General features: G+C 40.0%; 1 protein-coding gene across 1 annotated transcript; it reads right to left on the reverse strand.

Annotated features, from left to right (window-relative positions):
* Positions 1–13,888: 13,888 nt before the first annotated feature.
* On the reverse strand, positions 13,889–20,125 carry LOC135462468 (fibrillin-2-like). Its single transcript, XM_064739693.1, has 8 exons — positions 20,053–20,125; positions 18,831–19,055; positions 17,911–18,216; positions 17,099–17,323; positions 16,179–16,484; positions 15,367–15,591; positions 14,452–14,757; positions 13,889–13,920 (listed from the first exon to the last, which is right to left on the reverse strand). The coding sequence occupies exons 1-8, from the start codon at positions 20,123–20,125 to the stop codon at positions 13,889–13,891; spliced, it is 1,698 nt and encodes a 565-aa protein (XP_064595763.1).
* Positions 20,126–20,829: the final 704 nt, after the last annotated feature.

Here is a 20,829-nt window from a genome sequence, read left to right on the forward strand (position 1 = left end):
AGGCGGCTGTAATGGAGAATAGTCATCCTAGGTGAGTCATACTTTATACCAAGTAAAAAAGACAGGAAGAGATAGTACAAATGCCTATACAAAAATTCATCCATATCTATTTATATTTTGCTGAGTCTTGTTGAATTTGGTGATCTTTTACGCCGTACTGAAGAATATGTTACATTCATCAAGGTTGCCAGGGACCCACACTGAAAACGGGCATATCCAGATGGAAACACACGACCATTTGTAGCTTTCTCGCAGACACCCCACCTATGTTTGGAGAGGAAACCAGCAAAAGGCTGAACTTATATTCACTCCATTGGTGACACACTTCTAAGTCACTGTTCTCCACGTCAATCCTAACAACTGGGATACGGAGAACACCATATACACAGTAAACACAGAAGTAAATTTCTAACAATCTAAAGAAAACAATTAATATTTTAACAAAATCAGTTTATACAATACAAAAAAAATTAGCAATGACCTCTTTCACATCCGGCCAAATTGGTAGACGCTACAAATCCTTCGTTACAGATACACATTAGTCCGTCAGGATAACGAACACGGCAGGAGGCCTGAGCAGGACATTGGCTATTTGAACTGCAAGTTGAAAAAATTCCAAGGAATGCAGCTGTACTGGTTGTAGTAGGTGCTGGTCTTGGAGATGACCCAGTAGGAGCTGGTGTTGTTGTTGTTCGTGGTGCCATTGTTGTAGTAGTGTTTGCTGGAACTGATCCATCTGAAATAGCATATACATCTTTTGTACTTAACCTGTCTTGCCGTAAAGACCAAAACCACCAACTGTACCATGATTCATTATACATATTCTATGCATATATAATTTCTGTTTCGGTTAATTATAAAATAGTGTTACAATATTTGCTGGGCTTTTCTTTCCTTATGTTAATGATGTATAAATACAATGGGGTCATTTCTTACAAGTAACCTACGATGTTCAACTTTTTTCCTCCACTAATCCTACTTTTTATTACCAACCCAACAGATAAAGTGTAAGAATCGACGGGGGAAGATCAAATCGTGACTACAAATTCAACACAGTTTTCCACAGTTTTTAGCACGATAAAGACAATTGTTTACAACAAAATCGAAAAATTTGTGTTATTACAGACAGAAATTTTCAAGTTTTTTTCCGTGTCTTTCAAACATCTCTGCATAGGCTTGCTAATTTAAAAAAAAAAAACATACCCAATGTGTAAGTTCTGGATATGCACTGTCTTTCAGTTTGTCTGTTAAAGGCCTGAATCTCTTCCGGAGTCATACGTCTTAAATTCGACATACACCTGCAAATTCCGCTCACACATTCTTGCTCTCTTTCAAATACACAACCATCTCCGCATGCCTCTCCTAACAGACCTCTTCTCGGCAAAACGCAGTTTTGGTTGTCCGCAGCTAATATATAGCCCGACAAACACTCGCACCGGCCAGACACAGCGTTGCACACCATGAACAAACCAGCACACCTCGTTATACACACGCCGTTGCCATAGGCGGCTGTAATGGAGAAAAATCAATGTTATATGAGCCATGGTTTTTTGCAAATGAAGAGAAGTAGCAAACCAATGTTAGAAAACCGGTTAGTCGTAAAGTATAATTATTGGATATAAAGCAAAAAACTGCTAAAACACGAGTTTGTTAAACTTGCTGACACTAAACGAAGGAAATTGACAATAACCTTTTTCACAGATAGCCAAACTGATAGACGCTACGTATCCCTCGTTGCAGATGCACAGTAATCCGTCTGGGTAGCGCACCATACAGGAAGCATCGACAGGACAGTCACTGTCCTCAAGGCAGGCTGACAAAATAGCGACGAATGGTACTGCCGCCGTTGTTCTTCTTGTTGTAGCTGGACTTGTTCGTCCGATAAGTGTTAAATCAAACCTTGGAAATTGTTGCAAATTATTTTCGTCACATTGTTCTGAAAGATGAAAAGCAGTGCTATTGTTAACATTGCCATTAAGACAGGCAAAATAAACATTTCTATTTTATTTTCACGCTGTTAAAATTAAAATACTTATGTCACATTAGAAATAAAACAGATGCTAACCTAGAAAATAGCCGATGTCTCTGCCACTGAAGGTCAACGTCAGGGTATGCGTGTAGCTCTGCAATTGTTGCTTTGCGTTTTCCACTTATGCATTTGCATTCTCCTTCTACACAAGTCTGTTCAGTTGAAAGGGCACAACTGTCAACAGTGCACGGCTCTTCCAAGAGAGCTTTTCCATCCTCAGTACAGTCTTTATCACCAGCGCTCGGAGAGAAGCCTTGCTCACATACACACTTCTCGGTATCAATATCACACACAGTGTGCAATCCACTACACCGTGTCACGCAAGTCTCGTTTAAGACGGCAGCTGAAGAGAAAAATTACATTCGTTTAGACTGATTTTGCCTTAGGCAAACTTTAGCCTTACACTTTAGTGCTATCCTTTTATGACAGAAAACAATGTTGTTTCTTTTAACGTTCCCAGCTAAAACAACATTGAACATGCAGTTGTGAATATTCTCTTTCGCCTGATCCCATTTCCACTGTCATCCAGGTAGTAGTCTCGCCAAAAATACATAAAATACGGCAGTTTTAAAAGATATGTGAGACAGATATGTTAAACGTAGAAATATTCCTAAAAAGATAAAAAAAAAATACCTCAGTCTAAATTGTTTTATAGCCGTTAAACGAACTGAGAACATTCCACAGGAATTGCATACAACAGTGTATTATCCAAACAGCCTCAACACAGCAATACTACAGGCTACGGGAAACATTCAGTTTGTTTAAGCTCTAGACACGTATCAAAGTTCAGTTATATGAAATTGCAAGAAATCGGCCTTTTTCACTTTTCTTACCTGGTTCGCAAAAGGTAAAATCGTAAGTGGGCAGAAAACCTATGTCACAGTAGCAAATCAGGCCGTCACAGCCCCTTCTTCTACAAGAAGCCCCGGTAGTTAAACAGCCAGAGCTAGCAGTACAAGGCCTAAACAAAGCTGCGGGGGCAGTGGTTTGGGACGTTGTTCTTGCTACACTAACAGTTGATGTTGTTGTTGATGGAGATGATCCGTCTGAAAAACACCACAGACACTTTCGTTTTAGTTCCATTTTCATAAAACAAACCTCAGAAATTTTTTAATAAACTAATGTGTATCTTAAATGCTAACATCTATGTGAAATTTGTAGATCAATGTGACGAAACACACTGCCGTCAACCAAGTTCCGAGTCCATAATCGCAAGGCCAATTTGCAAAATGGCGTTTAATACAAATTACCAAAGGACTAAAGAGGTATATAAAGTACAAAATTAGAGGGGCATCAAGCAGAACCAAGCAGTTAACACTACTTAAATGATCTTGGAAAAATGCAATATATGTTTTGGGCGAATGTATGAAATCAGTATTCAAATCGTGTACCATATTAGAATATAAGTAGTCCATACAAAAATATGTATCGCAGTTGCGCTTTGCCTGCAAATTTTCATATATCCAGTCAACACCAAGAATAGACTGCGCCCTACCCTTAGGTTAAGCACAATACATATTTTAGCCATATATAATTTCTATTTCAGTTAAAAATAAATGGTGTTACATTATAGGCTGGGCTTTTCCTTCTTTGTCTCAATGTTGTATAAATACAAGGGTGTCATTTCTCACAAATAACCTACCCCACTTATTTCCCCACTTATCTATAGTTTCATAATGAAGAGAATAGATAAGGAGTGAGAATCGACGGGAAAGACCACATTGCGTCTACAAGTTTACCCTAATTTACAATTCAAATAATTTAACGATTAGAATATTAAAAACAAATCGTTGTTATTACAGACAGAATTTTATTCCAGTATCTTTCAAAAATCATTCCACAAGCTTGCAAATAAAACAAATCAAAACCATTCATACCTAGAGTGTAAGTGCTGGATATGCACTCTGCTTCAGGTTGTTAAAGGCCCGAATTTCCTCCGTAGTCATACGTCTAAAGTTCGGCGTACAGGTGCAAACTCCGCTCACACATTCTTGCTCTCTTTCAAATACACAACCATCTCCGCATGCCTCTCCTAACAGACTCTTCCCGGTAGAATGCAGTTTTGGTTGTCCGCAGCTGATACATAACCCGGCAAACAAGCGCACCGGCCAGAGAGAGAGTTGCACACCGTGAACAAACCAGCACACTCCGTTATACACGTGTCGGAAAGATAGGCGGCTGTAATGGAGAATAGTCATCCTAGGTGAGTCATACTTTATGTAAAGTAAAAAAGACAGGATGAGATAGTACAAATGCCTACACAAAATTTTCATTCATACCTATTTATATTTTGCTGAGTTTTTCTTTTAATTTTGTGATCTATTACGCCGTACTGAAGAATATGTTACATTCATCAAGGTTGCCAGGGACCCCACTGACTAAAATCGGGTATATCCAGATGGAAATACACGACCATTTGTAGCTTTCTCGCAGACACCACACCTATGTTTGGAGAGGAAACCAGCAAAGGCTGAACTTATATTGACTCCACTGGTGACACGCTTCTAAGTCCACTGTTCTGCACTTGAATCCTAACAACTGGGATACGGAGAACACCATATACACAGTAAACACAGAAGTAAATTTCTAACAATCTAACGAAAACAATTAATATTTTAACAAAATCAGTTTATACAATACAAAAAAAATTAGCAATGACCTCTTTCACATCCGGCCAAATTGGTAGACGCTACAAATCCTTCGTTACAGATACACAACAGTCCGTCAGGATAACGAACACGGCAGGAGGCCTGAGCAGGACATTGGCTATTTGAACTGCAAGTTGATAAAATTCCAAGGAATGCAGCTGTACTAGTTGTAGGAGGTGGTGGTCCTGGAGATGACACAGTAGGCGCTGGTGTTGTTGTTGTTCGTGGTGCCATTGTTGTAGTAGTGGTTGCTGGAACTGATCCATCTGAAATAGCATATACATCTTTTGTACTTAACTTGTCTTGCCGTAAAGACCAAAACAACCAACTGTGCCATGATTCATCATATACATTCTATGCATATATAATTTCTATTTCGGTTAATAATAAAATAGTGTTACAATATTTCATGGGCTTTTCTTTCCTTATGTTAATGTTGTATAAATACAATGGGGTCATTTCTTACAAGTAACCTGCAATGTTCAACATTTTCCCCCACTAATCCATAGTTTATATTACCAACCCAACAGAAAAAGTGTAAGAATCGACGGGAAAAGTTCACATTGTGAATGCAAATTTAACACAGTTTTCCACAGCTTTTAGCACGATAAAGACAATCGTTTACAACAAAATCGATAAATTATTGTTATTACAGAAAGAAATTTTCAACTTTTTTTCCGTGTCTTTCAAACATCTCTGCATAGGTTTGCTAATTAAAAAAAAACATACCTGGAGTGTAAGTACTGGAAATGCACTGTGCTTCAGGGTTGTTGAAGGCCCGAATTTCCTCCGTAGTCATACGTCTTAAGTTAGGCATACACGTGCAAACTCCGCTTACACATTCTTGCTCTCTTTCAAATACACAACCATCTCCGCATGCCTCTCCTAACAGACCTCTTCCCGGTAAAATGCAGTTTTGGTTGTCCGCAGCTGATACATAACCCGGCAAACAAGCGCACCGGCCAGAGAGAGAGTTGCACACCATGAACAAACCAGCACACTCCGTTATACACGTGTCGGAAAGATAGGCGGCTGTAATGGAGAATAGTCATCCTAGGTGAGTCATACTTTATGCAAAGTAAAAAAGACAGGAAGAGATAGTACAAATGCCTATACAAAAATCCATCCATGTCTATTGATATTTTGCTGAGTCTTGTTAAATTTGGTGATCTTTTACGCCGTACTGAAGAATATGTTACATTCATCAAGGTTGCCAGGGACCCACACTGAAAACGGGCATATCCAGATGGAAACACACGACCATTTGTAGCTTTCTCGCAGACACCCCACCTATGTTTGGAAAGGAAACCAGCAAAAGGCTGAACTTATATTGACTCTATTGGTGACACGCTTCTAAGTCACTGTTCTCCACTTGAATCCTAACAACTGGGATACGGAGAACACCATATACACAGTGAACACAGAAGTAAATTTCTAACATTCTACAGAAAGGATTATTATTTTAACAAAATCAGTTTATACATTACAAAAACAATTAGCAATAACCTCTTTCACATCCGGCCAAATTGGTAGACGCTACAAATCCTTCGTTACAGATACACAATAGTCCGTCAGGATAACGAACACGGCAGGAGGCCTGAGCAGGGCATTGGCTATTTGAACTGCAAGTTGATAAAATTCCAAGGAATGGAGCTGTACTGGTTGTAGTAGGTGGTGGTCTTGAAGATGACACAGTAGGCGCTGGTGTTGTTGTTGTTCGTGGTGCCATTGTTGTAGTAGTGGTTAATGGAACTGATCCATCTGAAATAGCATATACATCTTTTGTACTTAACTTGTTTTGCCGTAAAGACCAAAACAACCAACTGTGCCATGATTCATCATATATATTCTATGCATATATAATTTCTATTTCGGTTAATAATAAAATAGTGTTACAATATTTCATGGGCTTTTCTTTCCTTATGTTAATGTTGTATAAATACAATGGGGTCATTTCTTACAAGTAACCTGCAGTGTTCAACATTTTCCCCCACTAATCCATAGTTTATATTACCAACCCAACAGAAAAAGTGTAAGAATCGACGGGAAAAGACCACATTGTGACCACAAATTTAATACAGTTTTCCACAGTTTTTAGCACGATAAAGACAATCGTTTACAACAAAATCGATAAATTATTGTTATTACAGAAAGAAATTTTCAAGTTTTTTTCCGTGTCTTTCAAACATCTCTGCATAGGTTTGCTAATTTAAAAAAAAAAACATACTTAGAGTGTAAGTGCTGGATATGCACTCTGCTTCAGGGTTGTTGAAGGCCCGAATTTCCTCCGTAGTCATACGTCTTAAGTTCGGCATACACGTGCAAACTCCGCTCACACATTCTTGCTCTCTTTCAAATACACAACCATCTCCGCATGGCTCTCCTAATAGACCTCTTCCCGGTAAAATGCAGTTTTGGTTGTCCGCAGCTGATACATAACCCGGCAAACAAGCGCACCGGCCAGAGACAGCGTTGCACACCATGAACAAACCAGCACACTCCGTTATACACGTGTCGGAAAGATAGGCGGCTGTAATGGAGAATAGTCATCCTAGGTGAGTCATACTTATGTAAAGTAAAAAAGACAGGAAGAGATAGTACAAATGCCTACACAAAATTCCATCCATACCTTTTTATATTTTGCTGAGTTTTGTTTTAATTTGGTGATCTTTTACGCCGTACTGAACAATATGTTACATTTATCAAGGTTGCCAGGGACCCACTGACTGAAATCGGGCGTATCCAGATGGAAACACACGACCATTTGTACGCTTATTGCAGACACCCCACCTATGTTTGGAGAGGAAACCAGCAAAAGGCTGAACTTATATTGACTCCATTGGTGACACACTTCTAAGTCACTGTTCTCCACTTCAATCCTAACAACTGGGATACGGAGAACACCATATACACAGTGAACACAGAAGTAAATTTCTAACAATCTAAAGAAAACAATTAATATTTTAACAAAATCAGTTTATACAACACAAAAAAAATTAGCAATGACCTCTTTCACATCCGGCCAAATCGGTAGACGCTACAAATCCTTCGTTACAGATACACAATAGTCCGTCAGGATAACGAACACGGCAGGAGGCCTGAGCAGGGCATTGGCTATTTGAACTGCAAGTTGATAAAATTCCAAGGAATGCAGCTGTACTGGTTGTAGTAGGTGGTGGTCTTGAAGATGACACAGTAGGCGCTGGTGTTGTTGTTGTTCGTGGTGCCATTGTTGTAGTAGTGGTTAATGGAACTGATCCATCTGAAATAGCATATACATCTTTTGTACTTAACTTGTTTTGCCGTAAAGACCAAAACAACCAACTGTGCCATGATTCATCACATATATTCTATGCATATATAATTTTTATTTCGGTTAATAATGAAATAGTGTTACAATATTTCAAGGGCTTTTCTTTCCTTATGTTAATGTTGTATAAATACAATGGGGTCATTTCTTACAAGTAACCTGCAATGTTCAACATTTTCCCCACTTATCCCTAGTTTTTATTACCAACCCAATAGATCAAGTGTAAGAATCGACGGGGAAAGACCACATTGTGACTGCAAATTTAACACAGTTTTCCACAGTTTTTAGCACAATAAAGTCAATCGTTACAACAAAATCGATAAATTATTGTTATTACAGACAGAAATTTTCAACTTTTTTTTTCCGTGTCTTTCGAACATCTCTGCATGGGCTTGCTAATTTTTAAAAAAAAACATACCCAATGTGTAAGTGCTGGATATGCACTCTGCTTCAGGGTTGTTAAAGGCCCGAATTTCCTCCGTAGTCATGCGTCTAGAGTTCGGCATACACGCGCAAACTCCGCTCACACATTCTTGCTCTCTGTCAAATACACAACCATCTCCGCATGCCTCTCCTAACAGACCTCTTCCCGGTAAAATGCAGTTTTGGTTGTCCACAGCTGATACATAACCCGGCAAACAAGCGCACCGGCTAGAGAGAGCGTTGCACACCATGAACAAACCAGCACACTCCGTTATACACGTGTCGGAAAGATAGGCGGCTGTAATGGAGAATAGTCATCCTAGGTGAGTCATACTTTATGTAAAGTAAAAAAGACAGGAAGAGATAGTACAAATGCCTACACAAAAATCAATCCGTGTCTATTTATATTTTGCTGAGTCTTTTTAATTTCCTAATCTTTTACGCCGTACTGAAGAATATGTTACATTCATCAAGGTCGAAGGGACCCACTGACTGAAATCGGGCATATCCAGATGGAAACACACGACCATTTGTAGGTTTCTCGCAGACACCCCACCTAAGTTTGGAGAGGAAACCAGCAAAAGGCTGAACTCATATTCACTCCATTGGTGACACGCTTCTAAGTCACTGTTCTGAACTTGAATCCTAACAACTGGGATACGGAAAACACCATATACACAGTAAACACAGAAGTAAATTTCTAACAATCTAAAGAAAGCAATTAATATTTTAACAAAATCAGTTTATACAATACAAAAAAAAATTAGCAATGACCTCTTTCACATCCGGCTAAATTGATAGACGCTACAAATCCTTCGTTACAGATACACAACAGTCCATCAGGATAACGAAGACGGCAGGAGGCCTGAGCAGGACATTGGCTATTTGAACTGCAAGTTGAAAAAATTCCAAGGAATGCAGCTGTACTGGTTGTAGTAGGTGGTGGACTTGGAGATGACACATTAGGCGCTGGTGTTGTTGTTGTTCGTGGTGCCATTGTTGTAGTAGTGGTTGCTGGAACTGATCCATCTGAAATAGCATATACATCTTTTGTACTTAACTTGTCTTGCCGTAAAGACCAAAACAACCAACTGTACCATGATTTATCACATATATTCTATGCATATATAATTTTTATTTCGGTTAATAATAAAATAGTGTTACAATATTTCATGGGCTTTTCTTTCCTTATGTTAATGTTGTATAAATACAATGGGGTCATTTCTTACAAGTAACCTAAGATGTTCAACATTTTCCCCACTTATCCCTAGTTTTTATTACCAACCCAATAGATAAAGTGTAAGAATCGACGGGGGACGACCACATTGTGACTGCAAATTTAACACAGTTTTCCGCAGTTTTTAGCACAATAAAGTCAACTGTTACAACAAAATCGATAAATTATTGTTATTACAGACGGAAATTTTCAAGTTTTTTTTCCGTGTTTTTCGAACATCTCTGCATGGGCTTGCTAATTTTAAAAAAAAAACATACCTAATGTGTAAGTGCTGGATATGCACTGTGCTTCAGGGTTGTTAAAGGCCCGAATTTCCTCCGTAGTCATCCGTCTAAAGGTCGGCATACACGTGCAAATTCCGCTCACACATTCTTGCTCTCTTTCAAATACACAACCATCTCCGCATGCCTCTCCTAACAGACCTCTTCCAGGTAAAATGCAGTTTTGGTTGTCCGCGGCTGATACATAACCCGGCAAACACGCGCACCGGCCAGAGAGAGAGTGGCACACCGTGAACAAACCAGCACACTCCGTTCTACACGGGTCGGAAAGATAGGCGGCTGTAATGGATAAAAATCAATGTCATGTGAGCCATGGTTTTTGCAAATGAAGAGAAGAAGAAAACCAATGTTAGAAAACCGGTTAGTCGTAAAGTATAATTATTGGATATAAAGCAAAATCTATTAAAACATGAGTTTGTTAAACTTGCTAAAACTAAACGAAGGAAATTCACAATAACCTTTTTCACAGGCAGCCAAATTGGTAGACGCTACGTATCCCTCGTTGCAGATGCACAGTAATCCGTCTGGGTAGCGCACCATACATGAAGCATCGACAGGACAGTCACTATCCTGTCTGCAGTCTGACAAAATATCGACGAATGGCACTTTCGTCGTTGTCGTTGTTGTTGCTGTAGCTGGACTTGTTCGTGCGATAAGTGTAAAATCAAACCTTGGAAATTTTACGAAAATATTTTCATCACATTGTTCTGAAACATGAAACACAGTGGTATTGTTAACATTGCCATTTAGATAGGCAGAATAAACATTTCTGTTTTGTTTTTACGCCGTTAAAATTTAAATACTTCGGAGGTGAGAAAATCCTCATCACAAATTCAGATGAGTCCATCTCAACCTCTCATCGTGCAGACCGCATTTGACGTTATACATTTATGGTCAAGCGAGCAAGGCATGAACAAAGCCACAGGGGAGGTAACCGGTATTGCTCTACCCATCAAGCTCTGGTCGAACCTCCCTTACGTCAACAAGGATCATTCTGGGCAGCTATCTGTGATATGAGCAAGTACCAAATTTATATAATCACTTTTTGCTCTACTTTGAGACGAAGGAAAGACATTGCATTGACAAAAGCTGTGGCAGATATACAAATTATACTCCAATACATACCATGTAAAATGCTGCAGTGTACTTTAATTCATACGTGTGGTCTACTATTAACCTAATTTAAGCCGATGAAAAGGATTGTACTACTACTTTTACAACTATATAACTCGCTCCTTACAAAAGGACACTATATACAAACCCTGTATTTTTCCGATAAGTGCAGCCGTAAGTGTACCCGTAAATAGATATTCCTATACTCTGACTGTATATCTGCAGCCCAATGCATAGTGTAAGAGTGTCCGTGTCGAAGTCAGGAGACCCCGGAATCAAACCCGGGTCGGGTTATACTAAAAACCCTTAAACTGATACCTGTAACTGACTCTATTAGCTCTCAGTAGTGTGAATGGATGGGTTGTCATATCTGCTATCTGAGTATGGCGAGTATGGACTCGCCCTGCCACAAGAAGATACCATACATGTACACACACCCAATGACTCCTTGTCGTCATAACAACCACGTTCAGCCCAAGATACATACATATTTCATCTCATTTGAGATTTTATCTTCTTTTGTGTTTCCCTTTTTCTTATTCTTTTTTTTTGCAACCAAATTAACATAAAAAGAAAAACATTTTCTTCTAAATTTCTTTTATTTATTTGATCAGTGTTTTACGTCGTACGCAAGGATATTTCACTTATCCCAGGACGACCAGAATTTTAATGGGATTAAACCAGACAGAGCCTGGTGGAAACACGGTATCATCCGCAGGTTGCTGACGGATCTTTCCACGTATGACCAGAGAGGAAGCCAGCGAGACCTGTATCTCAATTCCCAGCGACCACATGAAATACCGTCTAATTTGTTTCACACAAATTAGATTGACATTCGTAAAATAATGGTAGGACCAGTAAAAAATCTGACCCTGTTTCGCAGTTCGCAGAAGTTAAATTTTAAAACCAGGACGAGTAATACCGGAAGGGTCTTCTGGATGAGATCTGACCCATATGTTCTCAATCTGTATCCTGCGTTGTGTTACTGCAGTCGCAAGCCACACTTGGGCTTGGAATAACCTCAAAATTAGTCAGTATAGCGATTTTCTCATATGATTTGTTTTGTACACGTGGAGAAGCCCCAAATGCAAGGAGACTGTGTCTGTCGTGACGCCACAAGATCAACGGAGCCTCGATCGAAGGGAAGTATATTTTTTATGTTTGATCACCAAATTCAACCCTTTTTCGTCCGCTTTCGGCGCTTTACATGATCGGAATCGACTCAGGGGACATCAAACTCTCTATCCACAGTTCTGTAGACAAAACGCTGGTAATCTGTGTTGATAATTTTTGACTCATATCACGACAAGGAATCATTAGGTGTGTGTACATATGCTGTATCTCCTTCTAACAGGGCGAGCTCATGCCCCTATACCACCACTGAAGTATCATGTCGAAGACACCAGGCATGTCACCAAAACATAGTCACATTATCCTAACACCGGGCCAAACAGTCTTCCCTTATCCTCTACGTCCGCTGATGTCTGCTACGTTAAGATTCATACAGCTTAAAGAATGATGCAATAGCCTTGGATCCAGCTCTCGTCATCTCGGCATCCTTGTCATTTCGATCTGTTGTCCGGGACCTGACGAGGTGTGGTGATTTGCATCAAAAATGTATATAACTAAAAGAATCTTGTTTGAGACAGACGCCATCAATGGGAATAATTAATATTTACGTACCGAGAGAATAATCGTTGTCTCTGCATTGCAACTCTGTCTCCGGATAAGCCTGTAGTTCAGCAGTTGTTGCTGGACGTTTACCAAAGATACATGTACATTGTCCACCTTGACACGTCTGTTCACCGGACAGGGCACAACCTCCAGTGCTACAGGTTTCCCCAAGCAGAGCTTTGCCATTCAAAACACAGTTTTTGTTGTCCAGGCTTGGGGAGAAGCCGTTTTCACAAACACACACGTGTGTTGTCTGATCACACATGGTGTGGAAACCACTGCAGCGTGAGATGCAAGACTGACCCAAGGTAACCACTGAAAATCAAAACAATCATAATTCTTACCAAAGTTAATTATAACCAATTCAATCCTCATGACAAAACTTTGTCGTGCTGTACAGCAGAATAAAAGTTTTTGCATCTCTTTGCCAGATTCTCCGTTTTTATGTTAGCTAATTTGTCATGTTATGCTGATCCCTCTTGTCCTTTTCTTAAGACGGGACCTCCGGGAAAGAGAGGTTATCAAGAACAATGACTCCGGAGCCTCTCTCCAATGCAACCGTACGTGAGGACTGTCACCAACCTGCGGATGGCCGTCGATTTCCTTATGTCCTGCCCTATTTTTCCTAAACTATAATGTCGGCGGCCAGCGCATAAGTCAAATATTCTTGAGTGCGACGTAACACACCAATCAAATAAGTAAATAAATATCTGCAAACTCTTCCTGCCCACTGCAATGCTTACCGCCGTCGTATCAGTGAAACATTCTTCACAAGGCATAAAACACCAATCAATAACTGTTTTATACCTGGTTAAGATTTAAGGCATTTTGGAGGAAGTCAGAATCTCTTACAGGACGAAATGATGCAAATTACGTTTGTTCATGACCAGTTATTTGTTAGACACTGTAAATTCTTTCTCTTACCTCTTTCGCAAATTGTAAAATCATAGGACGGCAGGAAACCCTCTCTACAGTAGCATATCAAGTTGTCACATCCCCTTCGTCTACATTCCGCGTTTGGATCCACACAACCATGGGTGATTGAGCAGGACATGTACAGTGCTGCTGCGGATGAAATCTGGACAGCTCTTCCTAGCAGGTTAAAGTCAAATCTGACAAACTCCAAAAAGGAGCTGGCACTGCAAACATCTGCAATGGGAGAAAACATTATTGTTACAAACTTTTAATACCCGTCACATTTTCAACTGTGCAAATCGAAAGCCATCAAAGTGTTGTCAAAATTCAAATTTCACTATATCCAAGTTTAATTTATCTGGACATTTTCTAGCAGGCTGGAATTACTAATCCCCAATTCCTTATCGTACTTTAAGGCTTTGTTCCGGATAAAGTGTGTTGACCTTTTCAGTCAAAAACACCACTGACAAGTGCCAATATGGCGTTAATGATATATAAAACAAACTGACTACAAAGCATGACAGAAAACCTCTACCACAGCTAAATGTTAAAAATTTTCACAACAGGCAAATATGCAATATTCTATATTTTGGGTCCTATCTGGCAATGATGACTATTGAATTTAACGAATTCTTGAACCCGGTTCCGAATGCGGATCACTACAAAATCAAAGTGAGCTTGTGATTGAACCAAGGCCTGGCTGTACATGAAGTGTCGCCTATACCTTGTCATTACTTCTTCTCAGTGATGTTCAGAGATAGATATAGATGTAAAGGTTATGAAAATGGAGAATCTCCCTGACAGAGGTATTATATACGTACCGAGAGAATAATCGTTGTCTCTGCATTGCAACTCTGTCTCCGGATAAGCCTGTAGTTCAGCAGTTGTTGCTGGACGTTTACCAAAGATACATGTACATTGTCCACCTTGACACGTCTGTTCACCGGACAGGGCACAACTTCCAGTGTTACAAGTTTCCCCAAGCAGAGCTTTGCCATTCAAAACACAGTTTTTGTTGTCCAGGCTGGCGGTGTAGCCGTTTTCACAAACACACACGTGTGTTGTCTGATCACACATGGTGTGGAAACCACTGCAGCGTGAGATACAAGACTGACCCAAGGTAACCACTGAAAATCAAAACAATCATAATTCTTACCAAAGTTTATTATAACCAATTCAATCCCCATGACCAAACTTCGTCGTGATGTACAGTAGAATAAAAGTTTTTGCATCTCTTTGCCAAGTACTCCGTTTCCATGTTAACTAATTTGTCATGTTATGCTGATCCCTCATGCCCTTTTCTTAAGACGGGACCTTCGGGAAAGAGAGGTTAACAAAAACAATGACTCCGGAGCTTCTTTCCAGTGCAACTGTACGTGAGGACTGTCACCAACCTGCGGATGGCCGTCGATTTCCTTATGTCCTGCCCTATTTTTCCTAAACTATAATGTCGGCGGCCAGCGCATAAGTCAAATATTCTTGAGTGCGACGTAACACACCAATCAAATAAGTAAATAAATATCTGCGAACTCTTCCTGCCCAGTATACTGCTGACCGCCGTCGTATCAGTGAAACATTCTTCACAAGGCATAAAACACCAATCCATAACTGTTTTTATATCTGGTTAAGATTTAAGACGTTTGGAGGAAGTCAAAATTTCTTACAGGACAAATTAATGCAAATTACGTTTGTTCATGACCAGTTATTTGTTAGACACTGTAAATTCTTTCTCTTACCTGTTTCGCAAATTGTAAAATCATAGGATGGCAGGAAACCCTCTCTACAGTAGCATATCAAGTTGTCACATCCCCTTCGTCTACATTCCGCGTTTGGATCCACACAACCATGGATAACTGAGCAGGACATGTACAGTGCTGCTGCGGATGAAATCTGTACAGCTCTTCCTAGCAGGTTAAAGTCAAATCTGACAAACTCCAAAAAGGAGCTGGCACTGCAAACATCTGCAATGGGAGAAAACATTATTGTTACAAACTTTTAATACCCGTCACATTTTCAACTGTGCAAATCGAAAGCCATCAAAGTGTTGTCAAGATTCAAATTTCACTATATCCAAGTTTAATTTATCTGGACATTTTTTAGCAGGCTGGAATTACTAATCCCCAATTCCTTATCGTACTTTATGGCCTTGTTCCGGATAAAGTGTGTTGACTTTTTCAGTCAAAAACACCACTGACAAGTGCCAATATGGCGTTAATGATATATAAAACAAACTGACTACAAAGCATGACAGAAAACCTCTACCACAGCTAAATGTTAAAACGTCTTACAACAGGCAAATATGCAATATTCTATATTTTGGGTCCTATCTAGCAATGATGACTATTGAATTTAACGAATTCTTGAACCCGGTTCTGGATGCGGATCACTACAAAATCAAAGTGAGCTTGTGTTTGAACCAAGGCCTGGCTGTACATGAAGTGACGCCTATACCTTGTCATTACTTCGTTTCAGTGATGTTCAGAGACAGATATAGATGCAAACGTTATGAAAATGCAGAATCTCCCTGACAGAGGTATTATATACGTACCGAGAGAATACTCGTTGTTTCTGCATTGCAACTCTGTCTCCGGATAAGCCTGTAGTTCAGCAGTTGTTGCTGGACGTTTACCAAAGATACATGTACATTGTCCACCCTGACACGTCTGTTCACCGGACAGGGCACAACTTCCAGTGTTACAGGTTTCCCCAAGCAGAGCTTTGCCATTTAAAACACAGTTTTTGTTGTCCAGGCTGGCGGTGTAGCCGTTTTCACAAACACACACGTGTGTTGTCTGATCACACATGGTGTGGAAACCACTGCAGCGTGAGATACAAGACTGACCCAAGGTAACCACTGAAAATCAAAACAATCATAATTCTTACCAAAGTTTATTATAACCAATTCAATTCCCATGACCAAACTTCGTCGTGATGTACAGTAGAATAAAAGTTTTTGCATCTCTTTGCCAAGTACTCCGTTTCCATGTTAACTAATTTGTCATATTATGCTATGATCCCTCTTGTCCTTTTCTTAAGACGGGACCTCCGGGAAAGAGAGGTTATCAAGAACAATGACTCCGGAGCCTCTCTCCAATGCAACTGTACGTGAGAGGGACTGTCACCAACCTGCGGATGGCCGTCGATTTCCTTATGTCCTGCCCTATTTTTTCCTAAACTATAATGTCGGCGGCCAGCGCATAAGTCAAATATTCTTGAGTGCGACGTAACACACCAATCAAATAAGTAAATAAATATCTGCGAACTCTTCCTGCCCAGTATACTGCTGACCGCCGTCGTATCAGTGAAACATTCTTCACAAGGCATAAAACACCAATCAATAACTGTTTTTATAGCTGGTTAAGTTTTAAGACATTACGCAGGAAGTCAGAATCTCTTTCAGGGCGAGTAAAACAAATTAAGCCTTTTGATGGCTAGGTTTTGTTAGTCACTGTAAATTCTTTCTCTTACCTCTTTCGCAAGTTGTAAAATCATAGGATGGCAGGAAACCCTCTCTACAGTAGCATATCAAGTTGTCACATCCCCTTCGTCTACATTCCGCGTTTGGATCCACACAACCATGGATAACTGAGCAGGACATGTACAGTGCTGCTGCGGATGAAATCTGGCCAGCTCTTCCTAGCAGGTTAAAGTCAAATCTGACAAACTCCAAAAAGGAGCTGGCACTGCAAACATCTGCAATGGGAGAAAACATTATTGTTACAAACTTTTAATACCCGTCACATTTTCAACTGTGCAAATCGAAAGCCATCAAAGTGTTGTCAAAATTCAAATTTCACTATATCCAAGTTTAATTTATCTGGACATTTTCTAGCAGGCTGGAATTACTAATCCCCAATTCCTTATCGTACTTTAAGGCTTTGTTCCGGATAAAGTGTGTTGACTTTTTCAGCCAAAAACACCACTGACAAGTGCCAATATGGCGTTAATGATATATAAAACAAACTGAATACAAAGCATGACAGAAAACCTCTACCACAGCTAAATGTTAAAACGTCTTACAACAGGCAAATAGGCAATATTCTATATTTTGGGTCCTATCTGGCAATGATGACTATTGAATTTAACGAATTCTTGAACCCGGTTCCGAATGCGGATCACTACAAAATCAAAGTGAGCTTGTGTTTGAACCAAGGCCTGGCTGTACATGAAGTGACGCCTATACCTTGTCATTACTTCGTCTCAGTGATGTTCAGAGATAGATATAGATGTAAAGGTTATGAAAATGCAGAATCTCCCTGACAGAGGTATTATATACGTACCGAGAGAATACTCGTTGTTTCTGCATTGCAACTCTGTCTCCGGATAAGCCTGTAGTTCAGCAGTTGTTGCTGGACGTTTACCAAAGATACATGTACATTGTCCACCTTGACACGTCTGTTCATCGGACAGGGCACAACTTCCATTGCTACAAGTTTCCCCAAGCAGAGCTTTGCCATTTAAAACACAGTTTTTGTTGTCCAGGCTGGCGGTGTAGCCGTTTTCACAAACACACACGTGCGTTGTCTGATCACACATGGTGTGGAAACCACTGCAGCGTGAGATACAAGGCTGACCCAGGGTAACCACTGAAAATCAAAACAATCATAATTCTTACCAAAGTTTATTATAACCAATTCAATCGCCATGATAAAACTTCGTTGTGTTGTGCAGCAGAATAAAAGTTCTTGCATCTTTTTGCCAAGTACTCCGTTTCTTTGTTATCAAATTTGTGACGTTATCCTATAAGCCCTCTTGTCCTTTTCTTAAGACGGTACCTACGTGAGAGAGAGGTTATCAAGAACAATCAATCAGAGCCTCTCTTCAATGCAACCGTACGTGAGAGGGACTGTCAACAACCTGCGGATAGCCGTCCATTTCGTAGGTCGCTGTCCTATTTTTCCTACACCATAATGCCGGCGGCCAGCGCATAAGTCAAACATTCTTGAGTGCGACGTAACACACCAATCAAATAAGTAAATAAATATCTGCAAACTCTTCCTGCCCACTGCAATGTCTACCGCCGTCGTATCAGTGAAACATTCTTCACAAGGCATAAAACACCAATCAATAACTGTTTTTATACCTGGTTAAGTTTTAAGACATTACGCAGGAAGTCAGAATCTCTTACAGGACGAGTAAAACAGATTAAGCGTGATGATGGCTAGGTATTTTTTTAGCCACTGTAAATTCTTTCTCTTACCTTTTTCACATGTGGTGAAGTCATGGGATGGCAGATAACCCTCTTTACAGTAGCATATTACGTTGTCACAACCTCTTCGTCTACATTCCGCGTTTGGATCCACACAACCATGGATAAGTGAGCAGGACATGTACAGTGCTGCTGCGGATGAAACCTGACCAGCCCTTCCTAGCAGGTTAAAGTCAAATCTGACAAACTCTGGATATAATATTTCCTCACATATACCTGCAATAGAAACAAAATATTATTGCTACTTACTCTTAGCCCACTTGGTATTGTCGGTTTTGCAACTCATTTAAGGGCATTTTTTGAGCTTTCAGTTAGACTTACATCGGTACCTGTAATGTGCTTACAAAATTAGAGGTGCTTCCGTGGCCTAGGGGTCAAGATGGTGACACAGTAGAATTACCAAGGAGCCTCTTACCAATGCAATCGCTGTGAGTTCAAGTCCAGCTCATGTTGGCTTCCTCTCCTTTCGTACATTTACGTGGGTAGGGAATTCACGCAAAATGGGAAGAAAAACAACAGCACTCCGACTGTCTACATTTTTCTCATTAGCAAAATTTCACTCAGAGCCAGTGGAATAATGCCCAGTGAGCCCCCCCCCCCCCCCCCAGCCTTTGATCTTAGAGGTCATGTGTTCATTTTCTCGGCTACATCTTTAAGTTTATTCGACTGTAATGCCATAAAAAGTACGTTGGCTTAATCGTTGGCTTAATCAGCCAGAAAACAGACATGATATAAGCGATAATACCCTAAATGTGTTGATAAACATAAATTAAAAGAGTTACTCCAGTGTTAAGCTCTGCTTGTTTTAAAAAGTTTCCTCCCAACATAAGACTGACTGCGGTCGTATAAGTGAAATATTCTTGAGTACGGTGTAAAACACCACCAGATAAATAAATAAATCACATAAAAGCGTGGATAAATGATATGGATGGAGAAAAAGTTGAATTGTATTCAAATAACGCTTATTAGTTTCGGAGGATAACACGGTAACAAAAGTTTTGTCGTTTCCAATTTTGCCTGGATTGACGTCACCAAAGAACGCCTTGCTGACATATAGCCATAAATGACGTCGTACATTCAACCGCGCGTGATATCACTCCAGCATGCCATACTCAACATCATATCTACTTGATTCGTCGTCACATAAGGGATATGATCACATCTGGTGAATTTTACAGAAACTGACAAAGATTCTGTTTTGAGGACTTTTAACCCCTATGTTTTTTCACCTCATTGTAAATCGTCTTGAACCCTGGTGTTTGGTCTGATCCATAGAGTTTTTCCATTTTTCTTTTTTAATTTTTATGTTTCCATTTGGTTTCTCCTGGTACTGAAGTGGCATTTCAAATAAATATTAAATATAATTAAGACATACCCCACAGAAAGAAAAACGAGCTCAGGGACGACAGTGTGATAGTTGGAAAATGATCACACGCAACGGGTGAAGTACGGCCTTTTGTCAATTTACTTCAGTTAGGGTTTTATTCCAACTGTTGTTGTAAATGCATTAATAGTAGGAATTTACACGCACACTAGCACCACGGCTTAAGCAGAATTAGGTTAGAAAAAATGCAGGTTTGTTAATTGTAACTTAATACTCACCTAAAGAATAAGTTTCCAATCGGCACTGCTTTTCTATCTCCGGGTACGCGTGCAGTTCTTCAGGTGTTGCTGTGCGATAGTCAGAGTCACATTTGCATTGTCCGTTGTCACAAGCTTGTTCAAAAAACAGGGCACAACTAGTGCTGCAGGATTCGTCCAAAAGAGCTTTGCCATTCAAAACACAGTTTTTGTTGTCCCCGCTGGCGGTGTAGCCATTTTCACAAACACACACGTGCGTCGTCTCATCACACATGGTGTGGAAACCACTGCAGCGTGTGACGCAAAACTCACCTAATACGGCAACTGAAAGCCAAAAAACAACGGCTTTGGTTATGAAAACAAGCATTTTTTGCAATACAAGTAGACTATTGCTTTGGGCCATTAAAGT

Source organism: Liolophura sinensis, chromosome 2, assembly GCF_032854445.1.
Source record: "Liolophura sinensis isolate JHLJ2023 chromosome 2, CUHK_Ljap_v2, whole genome shotgun sequence".
Classification (NCBI taxonomy): Eukaryota; Metazoa; Mollusca; class Polyplacophora; order Chitonida; family Chitonidae; genus Liolophura; species Liolophura sinensis.